At 33.0% G+C, this 22,292-nt stretch overlaps 1 protein-coding gene across 2 annotated transcripts in view; it reads right to left on the bottom strand.

The window, feature by feature from the left end:
• The window catches only part of LOC130808103 (nuclear pore complex protein NUP214), a 36,969-nt gene that overhangs the window by 7,358 nt on the left and 7,319 nt on the right, over window positions 1-22,292 (bottom strand). For both annotated transcript variants that reach the window (XM_057673554.1, XM_057673556.1), the window contains 10 exons: window positions 20,070-20,207; window positions 19,479-19,603; window positions 15,689-15,801; window positions 14,759-14,892; window positions 10,718-10,883; window positions 9,335-10,190; window positions 8,788-8,940; window positions 3,616-3,673; window positions 3,135-3,268; window positions 856-980 (listed from right to left, as the gene is read on the bottom strand). In XM_057673554.1, coding sequence (XP_057529537.1) covers window positions 856-980; window positions 3,135-3,268; window positions 3,616-3,673; window positions 8,788-8,940; window positions 9,335-10,190; window positions 10,718-10,883; window positions 14,759-14,892; window positions 15,689-15,801; window positions 19,479-19,603; window positions 20,070-20,207 — 2,002 coding nt within the window. The remainder of the gene's footprint in view (window positions 1-855; window positions 981-3,134; window positions 3,269-3,615; window positions 3,674-8,787; window positions 8,941-9,334; window positions 10,191-10,717; window positions 10,884-14,758; window positions 14,893-15,688; window positions 15,802-19,478; window positions 19,604-20,069; window positions 20,208-22,292) is intronic.

Raw genomic sequence — 22,292 nt, 5'->3', positions numbered from 1 at the left:
ATATGTCCTCAACTTTCACAAACCCACTCACTCCCACTATATACTTCTATCATGATGCTGAAGGTATCAGCCAGTCCTCTTTTATGGAAAAGTGTCATTTCTACCAATCCTATCACCCACAAAAACAAAAAAATCATGATCGCCACATATACTCTGCCTCTTACGCCTCATATATTGGACCAATGAAGTGTCCAAAACAGTAATAGAATGACGCAGTGATAATAAATGATGGCAGTCTTCCAAAGTAAAGCAGCCGGATTCCTGTGCAAAGCTAGCAGTTCCTCTCAAAATCCCACAAGCAAAGGTTTGGTGCACAACCACGAACACTCATGAATCTTGATAACTTCAAACACTGCAGTATGGAACTTCTCCACACATCATTTATTAAAAAGAAAATGACTTCTTCTACAAAACATTTACCAACAGAATAACGGCCAAAGGAAGATAAATGGGTAGCGGGAAGGCTCAAGGCTGGTGACATTTTTGATGGTAAATGAGAAAGCAGTAAAAATAGCAGCAAAAGAACAAAAGATAGTGAGCATAAATTTATAACACTAATAACAGTACCACAATAGATCCTCTGCTATTTGTCATTAACAGTAGCAAAAATCTCCAATCTCATAGAAAAAGATAAAACATAGACCTGAGATCAATTTATTTCATGTGAAGCAAAAGAAGTAGAATTAGAACCACAATTATATGGAAAGGCGTCGATTTCAAGAATCTTTAAGTTTCAGAAAGAAATATATTTAGTATAACAAACAGTAAAGCAACACTACTAGTTACAGATCCTATCACTAATGAACTGGGTTGTATACAAACACTAGACAGGAATATGAATATAACAATTCATACCTTGATGGTACAGATTTAGCACTGAGAGCCCGAGAAACCAAATTTACTCTGCTTCTTTCACCAAATATATTCATCTCAAGGGTGTTAAAGTGCTTTTCGAGTTCGATCATCTGGTTGATCAGATCCTGTTCAATAGATGATAAACCTATTAAGCTATTACAACATGATAATAGCATATAGTAAACCTCAGCCAAATTAAACAGCCAGCAGGCTCATTGCTGATTGCTCTTTTGTTTTGGATTTTAAGTTACAAAAATGTCCACTTAACCTATTTTGTCTTTTCTTTTATAAAAAAAAAAAAGCACACATTTACTGTAAATTCAGATGAAAGGATCAATTGGAGACAACACTTCACAGGAGCAAGGTCACATAAGTTTGAACCCTTCTGTCTACAGTATTATGTATGACAAGAGTCCTGAGGTGATGCGAATAATAATATTGGTGTAAGTGCAGAATTTTGTACAGTATCCTTGAGTTTTTAAGAGATTGTATCTTCCGTTTGAACTTCCTTCACCTAAGTTTCTAAGACAGGATCTCTTACCATGGCATGAAACTAAGGGCAAGCAGTTGAAGATACACAAATCTGTCCCACAAAGCGCAGCTTAAATGTTACACTGCAAAAAATTCTAATTCCCTCCTAACTCCTAAGTCCTAACCATGAAATCAGAAAAAATGATTGAGCACATAAATCTCTACAGAATCTTCCTTCCATATTTCTATCTATGCAAATTTGACAAAGTTGAAGACCAAAACACCCATTGGATCCTAATATTTCTGAAAATGTGTGCAAAGAGAAGATGCCACCTCATAGTCAAAGCGTATATATTATCGCCCTATTGAGAAAAACATAAATCACAAGCCTCAAGCAGGCAGAACTATTGTCGGTGTCTATTCAAAATTTAACATAAATCTAGAGTCCCTCCCGAAAAAACCATGTATAGTTCACCTTCTCAAGACTTTGGATCACAAAAAGAAATCGGAATCGGGAAAGAGCATACAACTGACAATTATACAAAGCATCTACATAAAGAGGATTTAGGTGTACTTGTAGCAAAAACCTAATCCTTATCCTTCACTGAGGCTTCCACATAAAGTGGATACAAGTTACAATGTGCTCGAAGCAAAAACAATGTATTCTTTCGATCCTTATTCTAAAAGACCATGACAGCCAACAACTTGACAGTAAAAAATCAAAGACAGTAGAATGAGTTATTAAATTTAATTAATTACTTCTACAGTCCAAATCCAAAAACTAGTGAATCTTTCAACTCCATTCAAAATTTGCCAAAGAGATGATTTCTGCACGGTATGATAGAAAAAGGACAGGAATGGAAAAGAGTGCTAATCACCAAGCCCCGATTCAGTCTCAGGAAGCTGAAAGGAGTGTTCATTAGAGACAGAATCTGCAAAGAAGGAATGTATATTAAACGATTCTGAAGTAAAACTCCTCTTAGAAGCACCCTAATCCCTAGAACGTTCCAATTAAGCTATGTGTAGGAGAAAAAGCAAATACACAATGAAAAGCACTCTTCCTCACTAAACAACACATCTCCACCCCAGCTGTTATGGATCATCAACTTGGAGCATCTTCATTAATATCACTACCTTGCAGTGATTACAGAGCAATTCAATTTTTGAAACATTCCTAGGTCAAATACTAGTATAGCTTTTCTACACTTCTTGCCTTTAATAGGATTCCTTCCTAAATGCTATCTCTGAGAACTGGAGAAAAGGCACTCACCTTACATTTAATTATCACAAGAGTAAATCCAACTTTCAAAAATCATGGCCAGCGGCTCCAACATTAATGACAACTGAGGCTACGTTATTGTGGTATTTACGTGTCAAATTGTACTTAACACTTATTTCAGAAGAACAAATCTTTTACTAACACAGTTCCAGTAAATCAACAACATCAATTTCTTAGGAGCCATGAAGAACATGTCCTGTCAGAATCTAAATCCCCAAGGTAACAACGAATTGGAGGTTTGGTGTGCATGTCAAATCTTCGAGGTGATTTTGCTTTTCCAAGCTCAAGAAAATACTCATACCTTACATCTGGGAACAGCAAGACACTATTGAACACAAGGCTAAAGAACTGCACTGTGTTTAAACAGACATATCAGAATGCCCAATAACAACTGAGTTTGGTTGTACAGTCCAAAGAGTAAAGGCAGCCATAAAAGCCAATCAAATATAAGAATGCAAGGCTACAGATTTAAAGAACATATGAAATTGTTTGTGTTTCACTTATGCTACAGAGAAAACAGAATATATACCTGATTCCTATTTATTATGTTGCGTTGCTTCTGATCAAGTTCCAAATTTAATTTTTGACGATTCCACAAGTCCCAATATTGGCCATCAGAAGCTTGCCTAACAATGCCTTCCATGTGTGTTTTCCTCGCTAAAACTACAGCAGAATTGAATCAAAAACAGAATGTGCTATCCAAAGTTAGCTCAGAAATAAAGGACGAGTAGGATGATGTATGTTTGAAAAACAGAACAGTAGATTACAACCAGACATCAACTGAAGTAGCTCATTCATTGCCTTGAGAAATTTGTAATTTACTAGCATCTCCACATACAAACATTAGATAAACAACAGCACCTTTTCTGTTCATGAAAGTCTAGCCCCAAACATAAGTCACAAAGATTACATGAAAAGAAAAAACCAAGAGCATATTATGACTTGCAAACCAAAAGAGAGTAAATACATACATCACCCCAATTAGTTAGCATTTAGGACCCAGAGGATACCTTGTACAGTCTGATCAAGAAGTTGTTGAATCTCTTTACTTTGTTCCTCCATAAAACTCTTCAAAACAGTGAACAATTTGATTTTGTAAGTAATAAAAAGAGGGTAAACAAAGGGAGAAAATATTAGCTATTAGCATCATAAGATGAATAAGAATAAGTATGTCGTGAATTTTAACATGAAGCCAAAGTCCAGTGCATCAAAAGAAGTAAATTACAAATACAAAGGACAACTAGTTATCAAAGATTATATCACACAAGTTCTCCTAGAGCACACAAAAAAGGTATGGCAGATAAGGGTATTTGTTCAGTAAAGGAGAAAGAAAGAAGATGACGAGGCTTAAAAATTAATAAGTATACAACTCATCTTGTATGAAACCGTCTCACTATGAGAGAAACCCATATAATTAGGCCATTTCTCTAATTGATCTCTTTAAGATTAAAAATAATTACTCTAAGATTATAAGTGATCACCTTAAGATTATAAAAAGTAATCACTTTAAAATTGCAAACTTTAAGGTTATAAATGATCACTTTAAAACACTAAATGTACAAGAGGACAACTCAAAAGAGATGGTCTAACCATGAAACCATCTCATTTGAGAATTTTAAATAAATACATGGCTGAAAATGTGATGTTTTGGGGAAGAGGAAAGAACATAACACAAGATTACTAAGTGTTCAACAGAACATAAATTGAATCCAGAGTTAAAAAAATTTTAAATGAAGTATCCCATATCTAATATCTAATACGAAAATGCATGAATGTGATTCACAAATTTCTGATCTGGTCGAAATATTTAAGTGCCAAGCATAGGAAAAATAGTGGATGTCATCATGATTGCAGTGATGGTCGCAATGTCACAGGCGCAGCACGTCGCGGTGTTCGACCGGATTTGTGGGCAACTCAATGTGAACTGTTAACTAGAAAAATCCATAAGTTTTCTAAAAAATATGTATGTAGTAGACCTTTTAGAACTCAATTCACTTTTTAAAAAGATAATAATGGTTTATATATCAGAATAATGACGTATAATGGTTGTCACTCGATTTTTTAAATCACGGGTTACGTAACGGGGTTTTGCGGTTGGGTAGGCTCAAAACTCATTGTAAATTGTAAAGCGATTATTATGCAACGTAAAAGCCTCATTTTATTCCATGGAGCCAAGTTTGCAATATAATCCCAATTTCTCCTCAATCCTAATCCACTATTACCCTTTTCCTGAGATAAAAGACCCAAATACCACATCAGCTTTGCCTATTTCACACTTTTTGGCTCAAAGGAAGCCATCGCTTGTAACACCAAATCTAAGTCAACACGATGTCCTTCCTTGGTTTGACTAAGAAAAAATATTGCCGTGAAATATGAGCTAGAATTTTCAAAAGGATGGCTATAATACCTAGTTCATGGGAGGTTCAATTCAGCTAAGAGGACAGATGTTCCCAAAACTTGAATCCAGTTGTAGACAGATCTTAGAAACAAACTAAAAGGTCTTATATTGATGCAGCTCAACAATAACAGGAATAGGTTGCTTCTCATGATCTCAATATTGAAACTTTAAACTTTAAAGCCCTAATATTCACACAAAAACACCATGATCTGTCCTTGAGCAGGACAAACAGCTTGAGAAGGCATTTGTAGTGGTTTCAACTAATATTTGAATTCAGGGCAATGATGAAGTCACAACCTGCTATCCTCTTTAACTCCCTCGCGTGCTCTCTTTCTAGGGGAGGAGGTAAGGAAAGTGAATGCATGGAAGCACTTTTGATGGTAGTTTGGAGGTACACAAGAATAGCAATTTCCCCTCAATTCCATCCAAGTGATTCAACTCAACAAGAATCATTCTCCTTCACAGCATCAAATCATTGACCTCCCTAGTGTTAGGATCATTGTCACCCATATAATATATCTACAACAAAAAATAACATGGAACATAAACACAAAAATTAACATAAAGTCACACGGGAAGATTTAATGGGAAACGGTGAAAGACCCTAAAACCTTCAGACAAAATCAACAATCAAATGGTGACTCACAAAGATGCCAAAATCCCTCATTGTTAGTGTCAAAGCCTTCCGTGTCGTTTATTCTGCCAATGGCTCTATTGTGTCCACACGCTACTGTGGAACCCCTAATGCAGCAGTTAGTGCAAGTGTTCTATATTGAGTATTGCAAATGTAGGGTTGATTAAATCTATTTGTATTCTTCATGACTTCTACACTGATGTTGCTTACTGTTTGGTTAGTATTTAGGCTTATTCGAGTATTAGGAAGCATGTTTTTGATGCATAGACTCGTTTCAGCATATAAAGGTCTACTTTCGATTTATAAAGGTTTACTTTATTATTCTTTGTACGACTATTCGCTCAAAATAGCTAGAGCAATGTACAATATGTACATAGTGTGGCTTCAAGTCCCACATAGCCTAAACAAGGTTGAGGCTTTTGTAAAATCATTTGTTAGAAAAGTCTACTTTACATGAGAAAGGCGTTACTAATGAGCATAAAAAGGTACACTTAGAAACTTGAGTGAAAAAAGGTTCTTTGTGTTTATAAAGGTATAATTTATAGGTTCTTAGAAAAGCTATTAGATCAATATAGGTAGAGCAATGTACTTGTACATGGTGTGGGTTAAAGTCCCACATAGCCTAAATAACGTATGACATTTTTTACAACAAGATTTGCTAGAAAAGTCTACTTTCTATTGAAAAAAAACTATTAATGAGCATAAAAGATGTACTTAAAAACAGGAATGAATTTAAAAGTTTACAAAAACAGTCAAAAAAAAAGGAAAAAGTTAGAAAAAAAGAGTTACAAGTGAGATGTATTTTCATATTTTAAGCACTTCTAAAGGTATTATTTACCTTATAAAAGTCTTCTAATAAGCCTAAAATATAAGTTTAAAAACAATATCAGATTTGTCTATTCATTCATTTTGAAAATGCTTGCTCGTATAAAAAAGTTTACTTTTCACTTAAAAAGTTCTACTATTGGGCTATGACTTTCTGCCTCAAAATCTTTTTTACCAAAAAGGTCTACTTTTCATATAAAAACACTATTGATTGGCTTAAAAAGGTCTACTTTTAAGTCAAAAAAATTTCCAAAAAAAAATATATTTTTTCCAGAAAAAAAGTACGAAAATGCCATTAATGACGCGCACGATATGAACCATCCGATCTTGATCATAGGGTGGAAAATGAGTTCTCATGGTTCTCACCATAAGAGAGTTCTCACCTAAACTCTACCATATATAGGGTCAAGTTCCAATGAGAAACAAGCTTATATGAGAACCATGAGAACCAATCTACATAATAAAAAAAACTATTACTTTTTATAGAAAATGTGTTATTTTTGGGCAAAAAAATATTACTTTTTTTAAAAAAATGTTGTTAATTTTTAGCAAAAAAGTGTTACTGTCAGAAAATTTTTCAAAAATCAAATTATACAAAGTAACACTTTTTTTCCGAAAATTAACACTTTATGTAAAAGGTAACACCTTTATGTGAGTTTTGTTCAGAATTTTTTTTGAATGTAACACTTTTTTATCGAAAAATATCATCTCATTTTAACAAAAAAAATTACACTTTTTTGCCAAAAAGTAACACCTTTGTAATAAAAAAGTAACATCTTTTTTGTCAGATAGATTGGTTCTCACGGTTCTCATATAATGATGGTTCTCATTGAAACTTCTTCCTATATATATATATAGGAAGAAGTTCAAGTGAGAACCATGCTTATATGAAAACCGTGAGAACCAATAATAGTGTTACTTTTTTACTAAAAAGATGTTACTTTTAGGCAAAAAAAGTGTTACTTTTTTTTGAAAAAAAAAAGATGATACTTTTAGTAAAAAAAAAATGTTACTTTAAGTAAAAAAAAATTAAATAAAACTCATAATAAGGTGTTACTTTTAACATAAAAAGGTGTTACATTTCGAAAAAAATATGTTACTTTGTATTTATATTTTTTTTTTGAAAGTAACGCTTTGTTGCTAAAAAAGTACCAGATCTTTTTAAAAACAAAAGTAACATTTTTTTGTCCCAAAGTAACACCTATTCTGTGAATAAATAACACATTTTTATCGGAGAGATTGGTTCTCACGCTTCTCATATAAGCTTGGTTTTCACTGAAACTTAACCATATATATATATATATATATATATATATATATATATATATATATATATATATATATATATATATATATATATATATATATATATATATATATAATATATATATATATATATATATGTATATAGGGACAGGATCAGTTGAAAACCACTAAAGTGGTGAAAACTAAAAACTAGACTGAGATATACATATTGTGGCAAAAGGTGTACATAATATCTTATAGGTTGTACATATTTTTGTACAACAAAAAGTTCATATTATTTACAGAAATGTCATCCGAATATGTACACCTTTTAAGCATGTATGTACACGGTACACTTATTAGCAAATGTCCAATTATTTACAAAATTACCACTGGAATATGTACATCATTTAAGCTTTTATGTACCCCTGTTTTCAGTTTTCACCATTTTAATTGGTTTTCACACGATCCAAATCCTATATATATATATATATATATATATATATATATATATATATATATATATATATATATATATACATATATATATATATATATATGCATGCTAATCATTGGACAAGTATGGATACGATAAATAATTTGAAGAAGAAATTGTCAAGTATTCACATATTGCTACCCTACTACAGATATGCTCCTAAACATCATTAGGGTTATAAGTATTCACATATTCCCAAATCTAAGAAGATAGAAAAGGCTTTGAGAAAGATTCTTTGGAAAGCTTGTAGACCTGTGATTACCAACTCATATCCAAGTGCTTATTTTATGGTTTTTAACCTAGTTATTGGGTTTCCACGTAAAATTTATTTGCAACACTCATCGTTTATGTTTCTATTATTCAATAGTAGTTTACTTCTTTTCTAATTAGTTGATTGCTGCATTGACAACTTCACATAAGCTAATGCTCTAGGCCAAGAGCTAATAATTCCAAAAATGCACAATCCTTATACATTATGAGGTCAAAGGTGCCTAGATGGTCAAATTAAAATTGGATCCACTCTTAATCTAAAAGACTAAATAGAAAGTAATTACAATTTTTAAAGCTTTAGAATTGAGAACTACCTGCCAAATTCTGTTTCTCTCTGATAATCTATCCATGCAAACCTCTAAGGCTTCTAGTGAGCTTTTGTGAGCCGTTGTACAAGCATCCCTGAAACCTCCTATTTCTTCTATAGAATCCAGAAGTTTGTCCAACTCCTTGGTCATGTTTTCTACCTACAAAGAATACAGCATTAATACAAGAAACAGTTGAAGATTCACTATGTGCATTCAACGAAAGCATGCACCAGCACTTAACAGATATGTTCATATCATCATATGTATTCAAGCACAAGACGTCTCCAAGACTCTCCTCAAAATTTATGAAAAGAGCAAGGCAGGAAAATCAATCAAGCATAACCAAAAAAACAGTAGCATTCACAACCATAACCAAAGAAACAGAAGAATGAATTCACTGTCTCATAATCTACTTTTAATAAACTGCCACTTCCCCCACTCGCCAATGAGTTAAACGACAAACACAACCATAAGGGAAGATGGAAGCAGATATAGACAATTAGGGGAAAAAATAAAGAACTGAGTAACAAAGAAACAGTAGCAAAGATCTTACATTGGAGAATTGTTTGGGTATATTCTGCTCAAAGTTGATTTGCCGAAAAGGAGAAGATTTCTTATCATTCCCCAATATTGGATGTGTTCCTGAGGAAACACCACTTATTGGTTGTTGACTGTAATTCGCGGCTTTTTCAGCTGTTTTACCAGAATAAAAATTTCCAAAAAAGCCTCCAGTACTATTTGCTTTGTCTGTAAATGTATGAGGACTCCCAGGTAAAGTACTTCGGCCAATAACTGGCGAGGAAAATATAGATTTCTCGTTATATAGAGCTGAACTTCCTAAAGAACTGCCTGAAGTTGTGTGACTTGGAGTACATTTGAAGACATCAGATCCCACCTTTTCTTCTATGCCCCTGCCAATACTAGTCGGGTTTTTCTCAGGACAATTATTAGAGAGAGATGGAACATTTTCAATCTTCCCTTTTCCAGTTGCAAAAGAACTAGAGCTATCCTGCAAAATCTTGAATGAAGACAAATTTGATGTTTCCTTTCGAGACAGTTCTGCCTGTTCAAAAGGCTTGGAGTTATTGGCATCTACCATAGCCTTCAGATCATTTTTTGCAGCAAGTAGTTCCTTCCCGATGTTGTGATCAAAAGTTGGAGCACCAAGGGTGTATTTGTTCTGCTCCGAAGGTTTTTGATCTTTTTTAACTGGAACTTCATCAAGTGCAGAGCTGATTTCCTTTGGATCCAGAGCATGAGATTTCAAATCTGAAGTAGAACGTTTGGTTATTTCCTCTTCCAGTTTCAAAGGACTTTGTTCAAGATTTGAAGGTCCAACCACAGATATACTTTGTGCATTAGAAGCAGCAGAAGATAAAGCCTGACTAGAGCGTTGAGATACAGCAGTGCTGAAGAGAAAGCGAATGTGAAACTCAGAAATCACACGAGATTTATAACATACGTAAAAGGCAAAGTGAAAAATATCAGCTACATCAACCGCATTGTAAAGGATATAGAGGTTACCACAACCGCAATACAGGTCACGAAAAACCACAAAACCTCCACTTCACCACAAAAGTGGTTTCAACACATTAACCAAAATTGCGACTGCAGCTGAGATTTTGCACTAAATATGTGTTATTAAAAAGATATGACATTAGAAAGTCTCCATAGACTTTCCATTGCGACATGGTACTAGAACTTTACAGGCTTTCATCATGTGAAGGCAAAACTTTTTGTCAACATTAGAGGAATACAGGTCCTCAAAACCATATACTACCATATGAATAAATTTTTAAAAGTGTATATGATAATAAGAAAAACCCATTGTCAACCAACATCCATCCATTTAGGTAGTCTGTGGCAGTATCCATATTAAAGGAAAAAAGTGAACTGCACAAACTCGACATTACTAATGGGAAGAGGACCACCGTACCTAGCAACGTAGAACATAACTAGTTTCCCCTCAAGAGTCAAACACAAAAGAAGGCAACAAGGTGGAAGTTCTGTCTCCTCCTCAAGTCCAATCTTGACTTTCACTTTTTCATAAACAGTCAATTCATCAGCACAAAGCCCAAGCACCATATTTTCGTCCCCATTTTCTGGAATCAGAAAAAAAATTAAGGATAATTACACAACCATTGAAGTACAATGGCATTAGCTTTTCGTCTAAAAGAGTCCATCAAATATGCATGCAATACCTCCAATTATAATCTAAAAGTTACAAGATTTTTTAAACATGTGTTATACACCATCATACCTCCATTTCTTTGCTTGTCCGTTGTATTGTAGCTATCAAACCAATGAAACTGTTGTAATGCATATGCAACAATCTATGTGGGATACAGAGGGGAGGAGAAAGTATGAAAGAATGAAAAATTATAAATTGTATAATTAGGTGAACAGAGATAGAATGGTGCAAGCAAAGATGGGAAAAGTGGGGAGTATATCAGGGGACAGGGATGAATTTATTACAAAACAAACGACTAAGACAAGAATTTAGAATAAAAGACTAAGACACAACAAAACTATATCAATGCTTTAATCCAAGCAAAAAGGGGTTGGCTACATGAACCAAAACAAATCAACGTCAATCTTATTGTTTAAGGAGAAAGGCAAATTTACAGATACCATAACTTTTTAAATGATTGAGCATATTGTTATCGTCATCATTCTAATCATTTATCTTCAATAAATTGTTGGTCTATAATGAAAGTTTTGAAACAAAATAACTATACTTGGCAAATTTGCATCAAATAAAGATTTAACAAAACGTGTAAGTTTTTTTTTTTTATGATTGAAATAAAAAATTGAAGCAGTATAAAGGGATAAACCAATTCAAAGGCATAGGTGCATGTTCCTTTCTGTTGCAAATCAAGGTCCAAAAAATATTTCAAAATTCGGAGGAAATTTTATTCATGGCTTGTTTTATCCAAAGACATCAACAACATCATACAAGGGCAGCTTTCGTGTGGATTATATCAAGTCATCACTCAATCTTATTTGCAATGTTCATCCTCAACAATGTTGGCATGGGCGCACCTTCTCTCATTCAACAAGCAATCTTTTAATCCACCTTTCAAAGATCATCCTTAGTCAAGCATTGTCTTAATCAAATCTGAATTTTATTTACTAGAATTTGGTTTGTGTTTATTTGAGTCGAACATTTTATGTTAAGTGTTAGCTGTTTAGTTAAAACGTCATGTTACTTCAAGTGTTTTAGAAATCTTTAGGTAAGTATGAAAGCACAAGATCATCAAGCAAACAAAGACGAACATCAAGCAAAGGCACGAAAAAGAGGTCGAAAATTTTAGTTAAGTTTCAAGCATCTTGGCGTGTAGAATACATGCTTAAAACCATCATTTTCAAAGTCCTTGTTTAGTCTAATTTAGGTAAGGTAGTTATTTGCAAAAACAGTAATAGTTACTAGAAATTAGAGTTAGTTCCTAGTAGTTATTTTCGGTTTTTTGTCCGTTTCTAGTAGTTATTTTCGGTTTTTGTAAGTAGGAAATCATGGGACGGAAGTTACGTAAGGAGTTACTCACAAATGGAGCACATGGGAGGCAGTTACCAAGTGGTTACCAACCGGCCACTTTTGGTAACCACCAAACGGTTGTGGCCGGCCATATCTCACGGTTTTCTTAGTTATTTTAGTAGTTATTTTTCGTTTTTTACTTCTCTCTATATATATTTCAGATTGCACTCCGTTTTATTCAGTGAATTAATGATAAAGAAAACCTGAAACAACTTTATTTCAAACTCTCGTTGTTTGTATGGTTCTTGGATTAGAGTCATATTTGCAAAAGTTCTTATGCTTAGTGAAAGTGGTGCCTACACTAGTGCCTTAAGAGCCTTTTTACTTGCTACATGGATTTATAGTGAGTATTGAGTTAAGCCATTATCGTTTCCTTTTAATTCTGTTCAAAAATCACACAAAAACAACAAAAATTTGTCCCTCCTTTCCATTCGACATTCATCCTATTATCCCCTTCATCGTTCTTTCCTTGTTCATTGTTAAAGAGATTGTAAGAACCCCTAAATTCTAGGCGATCTTACAACACTTTCATCTAAGTTTGTAGCTTCTATTTTTTTAATCATTCGTCTTATGATTGTAAAAACAACTCTCAAAATTAAATAAAGTAAGACAATGCATATGCAAATTATGACTTCATTTACAACAAGATCAGATGTCAAACCCTTTTAAGTATCGATGACTATATGATGTCACTCTACTTATTCAAAATGCCGATATCAAATCATCATTATTTTGAGTTTAACATTGGCATTGGAGTATTTAAACAAAGGTGGAGTACATGAAGTGTCACTTGGGCGAAGATGAGATAAGTAGAGACATAATAAAGTTCGAAGAGAAAAAAATCGTTTCAAGTGGATGCTTTGAATACCTAGCGTTCATATTCTAGAGCAATAACTCGAGATATCTAACATGATATGACCCATAGGATTAAGTGCAAGTGGCAAAACTGGACTAAAATATATGTGATCGGGGTATAAATATATAGGGTAAGTTTTATAAAATTATTAGATTAGCAATATGCTAGATGGAATGTTGAGTTTTTAGTAAGGATCATTGTAGGAAAATTGGAATAGTAGAAATGCAAATGCTTAATTTGGATGAGTAGGCATACTTTAAAGAATAAATTCAAAACAAAAACATAAGGAAATGTTTAGTCCACAGATTACTAGTAGTTACAAGATACAGAATAAAATCTAATTAAAAAATATATACAAAATTATCCTATAAATATATCAAAAATTGTAACTTTTTCTACTCATTACCATTGCCTTTGCGTGCGGGGGAATGAGGGCACCTAGGCCGTCAATGGTTTAGAGTTTAGGCGTCACATATATTAAGGATAAAATGAAAAATAATTATTAGAAATTGTTTCGTATGTAATGACAAACTATTGATTACTAATACAATATACAAATGAGACTCGTTCGAGTGAAAATGTTTATGCTACTTAAAGACGGGGAAAGTATATGAGGGTTCAAAAACTCTAGATTTGACAACTAGTCAGCAAACCTAAAGGCAGGCATAATCCTGTATCTAAGAGCATGAATCGAAGAGAAGAAAGAGAAAGAGGATTGTGTTCGTTAACGCATTTACAATTAACAACATGGTCAATAAGATGTCATGCAGCCTTCTTTTTGCACTATGCAACACACATGCTTGAACGTGAGCATCATAGCTTATTTATCGCTATATCTATCAAAATGTACCGCTTTCGCTAGTAACTAGTAATGCATACAATTTGATATATAACCATACATAGAGTGCAAAATAAATCCAATATAAAATTAGATATCAAATTTTCATTTGGCTTCAAATAAGGAATGAGAATATAACTGTACTCCGAAATTAGACATTTTTATCTTTAAAAATTTATATAACAAAAGAAACAAAAAGGACAGATAGTCAATTCACCCCAGAATAACTACACAATTTCTCTTTCTAAATATCCCATAGTTTATTTATAATATTGATTAACACATGCTATGGCATTGGGACAATGAAATCTTTTCACAGGCCTCAAGACAGTGGCACATAAAATTGAACAAATTGACATACAAACTAGTTGTACTTTTTCATAAGCAGTTAGTTCATGTAGCGACCCTAATCTTTTGAGATCAAGGCTTTGGTATTGTTGTTTTTTTAAGCAGATAATTAATTCAATGGTTTTTTATGGAAGTTTGTAAAATGTAGGGTATGGAAAGTAATTCACCAATTTCTACCAAAAATTATTTTGATAAAACAATACATCTATGATCTTTTTCAAAAAATAAAGAGGGCATAAGGAGTTAATGTTCACTGTTTCACACAAATCTGAATTTTGTTTGGAAGTGTAGGGTTTATACTTGCCAACGTAGTATTCATGCTTCCTAGATTCTATTCATGTGCGCACCTACAGCATAACTGATAATTCCATATACAATCACCAATTAAAATGCTACATACCTTGAAGTAGAATTCTCGGAAGCCAAGTATCTCTGACAATCTCAACTATAGATACTTGGTTGTGCCCTTCCGGCCAATTAAACAACATAATATGGTCATCAGTACTTTTTCTATTAGAAACAAAAGCCAACTCACTGCAAAAAGTTAAAACAAGATTTCATTAATCTCCTGACTACTAATAATTAATAATCAACATAACGAAAAGTACAATTAAGTTCAGGATTAGTTACACACACAACAAGAAAGTGCTGCCTATTTCTTCAACACGGAGAGAGGGAGAGAGAGTACTGACCTCGATACACTAACTCTATAGGCACAGCCATACAGCTTCAAGATACGCAAGGCTAAACAATTACGACGAATCCAACATGAACAAGATTACACAACTAAACCAACCCACTAAGGATGAGCAAACTAGCCTGAAATCCTTTGACACTAGAGGCTACCTTCCTATACTTGATACAGACAGACACTTGGCATTCTGACCAAATCAAACAATTAACTATGAGGAAACTAGATCTAACTACATACTAACTCACGTACTCAGCAAACCACAGATAATCCAACACTTCAGGGCCCCAAGACTACCAACCATACAGAACTACAGAAGTCAAACCATCCATGAGACATAAAAGCACCTAACTTCGGTACTCGGATATCGCGGCTTCCCAGCAAGAGAAGAATTCTCTCAGACGTTAAGTCAACAGACAAGATCGGAGTTGGGACACTATAAAAATAAAATATAAAAAACTTCAAATCAAATAGACTTTGCAGGATACTAATACAAAATAATTATTTGCTCGCATTCAATAGATTCAGGTTCTAAATACCTTTTGGGTTCAATAAAATTTCAATAAATAAAGCTCAACAGGTCTACTCTAAGCATCAACAATTCAACATCAGCCAGAAGGGAAATACAAGTGAAAGTACCAGTTTTCCAAATAGTTCACAAGTAGATACGGCCCACAGCCACATGGCATAACATCATCAACAATTCCAGGAAAAAGATCATCAAAATCCACTGAAGCGAGTTTTGGAGAATCCTACAAGCAATCGGTAAGGATTTCAAAAGTCAGTACGGGGAAACAATGAGGCTGCGAAAAGTAAGAGCATTCAACCAATATTTGCATTCCAAAATCAGAATTGAATTCAAACCTACAGAATACCTAATCTCATAATTTTGGAAATTCCACTTTGACCTGTTGCAAAAGCAGTCATTCAGAGGCCTGATCCACTTTGACCTGGAAATTCCACAGCATTTAAACTTTCGGTTCTTCTTGATGTTGATATTCACACTAAGGATTCTTTTAATGAAATCCTATGGAGGCTCCTACTTATATTACTAGTAAAAAAATGTGTTTTCAGTCACAATTGAAGTGATCAGTCGCTACGATGAGATATCCCTTGGACCAACCTAAAACACAATTTTTTACACCTCTATATTACGGGTTCATAGATTAAAAAACCTTTACAACATGGCCAGCATGATAAGATATAGCCTTGTTTTTTCACTAGTTTACTACCCATCCACCATGGCATCGTACCTCGACTTGCTTATCTTCAGAGTTCAGATTATAAACTTTTCTGAAACTTGAGTAATACAATACACATAGCTAGGCTCGTAGTTCACAAATAGCATCCCCTTCTTTCACCTCTAGAGAGACATTACATTCTTATAGCATCCTAGATACCTATGCCAATATATACCCATACATAGAACAAAAAAGAGGTCAAGTCATATCTCATCGGCATAATGCAAAAACAGGTCGTACAAGTTTGAGTTCAATGTGACCAAAATATAGCTTGCATTGACCGCGAACTCATCCGCATTCACCACAAAATCCATTTTGCGTATGTTATCGCGATCGTGAATGATATCGTATTTTTGTACTAAGCTTATCGGGTGAATCACCATGGTTTCAAAAACCACCAAACCGATATTTATGGTACCAGCTAAATTGTTAAGGTTATAAAATCTACCAAACCGATACTAGCTAGGGCTATAAGTTGTGTGGTGAAAAACCGAAAAACCAAACCAAATTGAATTAATAATTTGGTTGGATTCTTTAACTAGGATTTATATATATATATATATATATATATATATATATATATATATATATATATATATATATATATATATATATATATATATATATATATATATATATATATGTTTTTGATCCTATAAAAACCAATTAAAGAGGTGAAAACTAAAAATAGGTGTACATATTTTGGTGGCAATTTTGTAAATAATTGGACATTTTTTAAAAGGTGTACATACATGTTTAAAAAGTATACATATTCGGAAGGCATTTTGTAAATAATATGAACTTTTTCTTTAACAAAAATGGGTACACCCTCTAAAATAATAGGTACACCTTTTGTCACAATATGTATATCTCAATCAGGTTTTCAGTTTTCACCTGATCCTGCCCCTTTATATATATATATATATATATATATATATATATATATGAGTTTTGGTTTGGATTTTGTTTTCAATAGAAAAACCAAAAAAAAAATCAAACTAAACAGTTTTTACGAATACTTAGGGTTACGAACATTTTTCAAAAGAAAAGACACATATTTAAGCTTTAGATAATATTTATTAATAATTCATCTAAAAATTAATTTGGTTTATTTTGGATACTTTGGACATTGAAGCTTTTGCTATATCGAACTTTTCATCATTTATTCAAGATTTAGTTAGTTCTTATAGTTTTTTATATTTAGTTGAGCTAATTTGGTTATATGGTTTGATTTCGTTTTTTGTAATGTAATTCAATTTGAATTGAATTGGTTTAGCGAAATTATGGTTTGGATTTGGATTGAAAGATGAAAATTGAATTTAGTTAGGTTTATTTGTATTGTATTAAAACCAAACCAAAAACAATACTTATACTCTAGATACTACCCATATCATAAAAACCCTTGTTTTGGGCCATTTCAGAGTCTCATGCTTTCAATTGATATTGGTGGTACGATAACCGTATGAACCCCATTACTACATCTCTATGGTCATACTTGTGACCAATGTTGCACAAAACGAAATTTGATTCAATAAGAATTTTAGGAACGGAAACGAGAAACGATAATTTTAAGTTTCGAAAAGGAAACAAAATGCAATCCTATGTTAAATTATATATAATATTAAATTCAGGTAAGAACACGACAATTAATACATAAAAAGATTTGAAAGTAAATATTAGCATAATTAGATAATAAAAAAATTAACAAGTAAAAGGAAATTTACAAACAATAAATATTTGTTTCAAATCAATTAAATTATAACTTTCATTAATTACAAAAATCGAAAAAAAGAGTAATGTCACGTGACATTCAAAGAGAAGACTAAGTAAAAGAGTACATAGTAAGACAAATGAGTGAAAAAAAAAAAAGTAAATTGAGGGGAATGAAAATATAGGACAGATTTAAAAGGACAAGTAAGCAATAAAAAAGGGGGCAAATGAGTTGGAAGAGAATGTGTGGGGATGGCTTAGGAAAGGACAAATGAATAAAGAAAGTTAGAAGTTATGTCACTCTCAATATTCATGACCTTTCTTCTTCCTCTTGCTCTTTCTCCCCCATATTCTTCTTCAAAAAAAGAGATTTTGTCTTATCCTTCCTTCTTCAGGCTTCATATATAATAATGATGGGTTTCAAGGAAGTGCATTTTTGCATATCATAACACCACCCCGCCGACGTCCAAGGTCGCATACGGTACCAGTTTTGTAAGTATGGTTCAAAATGAAACTAATAGGGCATTCACCTGATCGCAACCCAAAACCGAATTTTTATATACTATGTTTCATTTAGAAACTACTTGCGCAAATCATGTAACATATCACTAATACATAGGCTAATACATTCTCCAACAAAATTACATGTGTAAATCATGTCATGTACCTAACGTAGGCTAATACATACACAAAACCACCATTGCACAATCCCACAAAAACTCACTACTTTGAAGCTTTATTCTATGAAAAAATTATCATTACTTTCTAATCAAAATACCTAAGAGGCAACCAAAGAAGCTTCCCCCTCTCATACTTGTCCTATTCTAATTTGAGTACAATAAAGGATATATAGATATTAAAAGTCTGGAATCAATACAGACAAAGATGGCTGCAATCCTCAAATTTTTCCCTACCCTTGGGCTTCTCACGAAAACTCATAAGCGCTAATGAAGATGCCAAACGGATCCCCATTTAGCAGAAACGTGTTCTGCAAAAATGTCAGCTCATTAAGTCACAATACAGAGCATTTTGGCGTCCAAACTCCTCACTGCTCAAAAGTAAAACTCTAAAACTAAAAGAAAGAATCTTGTAGGATCGCCTGTCATTTACTCTTTTTGTATTAATGAGAAAAAGATCTAAAGGATCATCCTTTCTACAGAACACTAGTAGCATTTTAAGTTCAGCCAAACAAGTCGAGAACAGAAAAAGAAACTAAATGGAGACCACTTCTGACTGCATCTTAGAATTCTTTTAATCAAGGGGAGAAGGAAAAGGAGTAACACAGCCTAAAGAGTAGGTACTAAAAGGAACTACACATAAAACAACAAAAGGTCCCCCAATCAAACACTAGATATAACCCACCTGAGCTTGCTATAAGAAGGATGACAATTTAACGCAAAAAAAATGAAACCAAGACTAATAACAGATTACTAGAAGTGACGCAGTTAAAGCTAAAAACTTCCAAGAGATTCACTTACATCTATGATTTGGCCATCTTTACTTGTGATTACTTGTATGAAGTAATTCTCCTCCCTGCCATCCTCGGTTTTCTGAAAGCATCCTACGACAATACTATCTGAGCGAACCCACTTGATGCTGTCAACTGTCATGAGTTCATGCAAGAATTTAGATGGATGCCACATAGCTCGTCAACATAACCATACATGTTGGAGCAGAATTGTCAGCAAACAATAAGCAATCATACACACAATCACAGCCAAGTTTGATAGCCAAGAACTGCAAAATCATCCAGTTGATGGAGAAAAGACACAAAAATAAATAAAGCATCCATTCATTTTACCCATGCAATTACATGTACAGGGTTGACATACATTGAGTCATAGTTTGTACCCAAAATAAATCAGTTTTCTCAAAACACATGCATTTTTAGAAACAAATAATAAAATACAGAAGTGTGTTCAGCCAGACAAGAATTAGAGAACACATTAGCATCATGAACATAAAACATTAATTTTTGTAAGGAAATTTTTAGACTTATGTCAGCTCCAAAAGTCTAATAAGCTATATGGAGCATGGGCCAGCCCAAATGAAAAGAATTAGGTCTTTACCTTTAATTGAATCGCTATCACCAGTCCATTTATCTATCGGAAGCAAAATTTGCAAAATCTCTTTGAATTTTGGAGAAAAAATACTAAGATTATTTTTTCTTGCTACAGCAACATGACTTCCGTCCATACTCCTTCCAACTGCACAAAAAATAGAAACATAGCAATAATTATAACTGCAATCCAGATGCACTGATTCAAATGAATATTGTAAGCAAGAAAATGTTGGCATCAATGAGCAATGGACTAATTTATAATTCAAAACGAGCACTGCAATTATGTCAAATATTTCAAAGCTAAAGAAGTGGGTGAACTGGCAACCTAACTTACTCTACTCCAAAAAAAATTAAAAAAAGTAATAACGGGGTGTCTTCCTCTCTCTTTTCCTTTTCTCTGGCTTCTAAGTTCTACCATAAAAGCAAAGGTGGGCTTTTTTTCTTTTTTATTTTTTTCTTTATTTTTCTTCTTTTCTTCGCTTCATTGTAATTTTTCCTTTCTCTGTATTTTTCCCTTCATCTTCTTCACTAGTACTCCCTCCCTTCATCTTCTACACAAGCTTCAGCGGCGAAAGTAAGTATGACAACAGGGTTTGAGAAACTGTGTCGTACCCTTGTGCAATCTGGTTTACCGGGCCCGTATCCAGCACTGGTATATGTAATGGCCATATCAGACAACGGTGAGCCAAAAAAAAAAGTTTGAGTAACATAGTGAACGACTATTGAATGTAGTTGCCCCAATCTTTTTGAATTAAGGCTCTACCATTATTGTTGATGATGCAAACTAAAATAAAACAAATAACACAAATAATATCCTTGAGGAGAAGAAGATACTAAAAATAGATCATGGTTTGTTTTACTTATTCAAAAATGTATGATGAATTAAGGATATTATTAATTGTATTACGAACTAACAACAATGTATCATGAATGATGAAACAACATTAATGTGTCATGATAATGAAAACACGTCATAATTTGCTTTCCGTTGAAGTGTGGTACATGGTTTTTTCCTTGGTATATGAGGCACCATAAGGATGAGTAATGAAACTAAGGTAACCATATAATTATGCTTCGCCCACAAATTGTGGTCTCTTTGGTTTTTTTTTAATAAAGCTAAGTAATACATAAGGTTCCCAGATAGATTTATGCCTCATCAATGTTGGCATACATTTTGAATCATCTTAATGCGGATATTGATTAGGATGAATCTCATGACTAGGTTGCGCATTCGATTGTTGTTGAAGTTCGGGGTCAATCAGTCTGTTCAAATGAGATTTGGGTCGGTGGAACTTCGGGTTTAATTTTAAAGATCAAAATCAGTTAAGGCTAAAACTTCGTGGGGTCCTTCATATTTGGCTCGATGGAAGAGTCGGGTAAGATTATGTTTCATGTTTGCATTTCTTGATTAAATCGAGTTCAATTAAGCATAGTGTAAAAATGAGGCAACAATCGCAACTCGCAAACACGATAACGAAATGTTGATATGGTAATAGTCTAATGCGGTTATCGTAACACCTAAATATCGTTCGAAACCATAAGATATCCCTTGATACAGCCCAAAACGCGGTTTTTAAACACCTTTACAACTCTAGAAAAATAGGTTCTTTTATTTTAAAAACCTTTACAATGCGGCTGATGCAATGCGATGCGACCTTATTTTTACACAATGCGATTAAGAATGAGCTCGGACGGTAATCGATTTAGGGTCATAATAAAAACGTTTTGTGATCGAATCACTTTATGTAAAAAAAATAAGTACTAATTTGGTTTAATGTTGAATAAACCACTTGTATTTTTAAAAAGAAAAAACTCAAATATTGAATTAAGAAATTAAAGTTGCTAATATATATATATGTGTGTGTGTGTGTGTGTGTAATATATATATATATATATATATATATATATATATATATATATATGTATATATATATAAACGTATATATATATATACGTATATATATATACGTATATATATATATATATATATATATATATATATATATATATATATATATATATATATACGTATATATAAATACACGTATATATACATATATATACGTATATATACATATACATATATATACGTATATATATATATATGTAGATACACGTATATCTATGTATATGTATATATACGTGTATATATATATATATACATATGTATATATACGTATATATACATATACATATATATACGTATATAAATATATGTAGATACATGTAT

This window comes from Amaranthus tricolor, chromosome 3 (assembly GCF_026212465.1).
Source record: "Amaranthus tricolor cultivar Red isolate AtriRed21 chromosome 3, ASM2621246v1, whole genome shotgun sequence".
NCBI lineage: Eukaryota > Viridiplantae > Streptophyta > Magnoliopsida > Caryophyllales > Amaranthaceae > Amaranthus > Amaranthus tricolor.
This window is presented reverse-complemented; position numbering and strand designations above follow the sequence as displayed.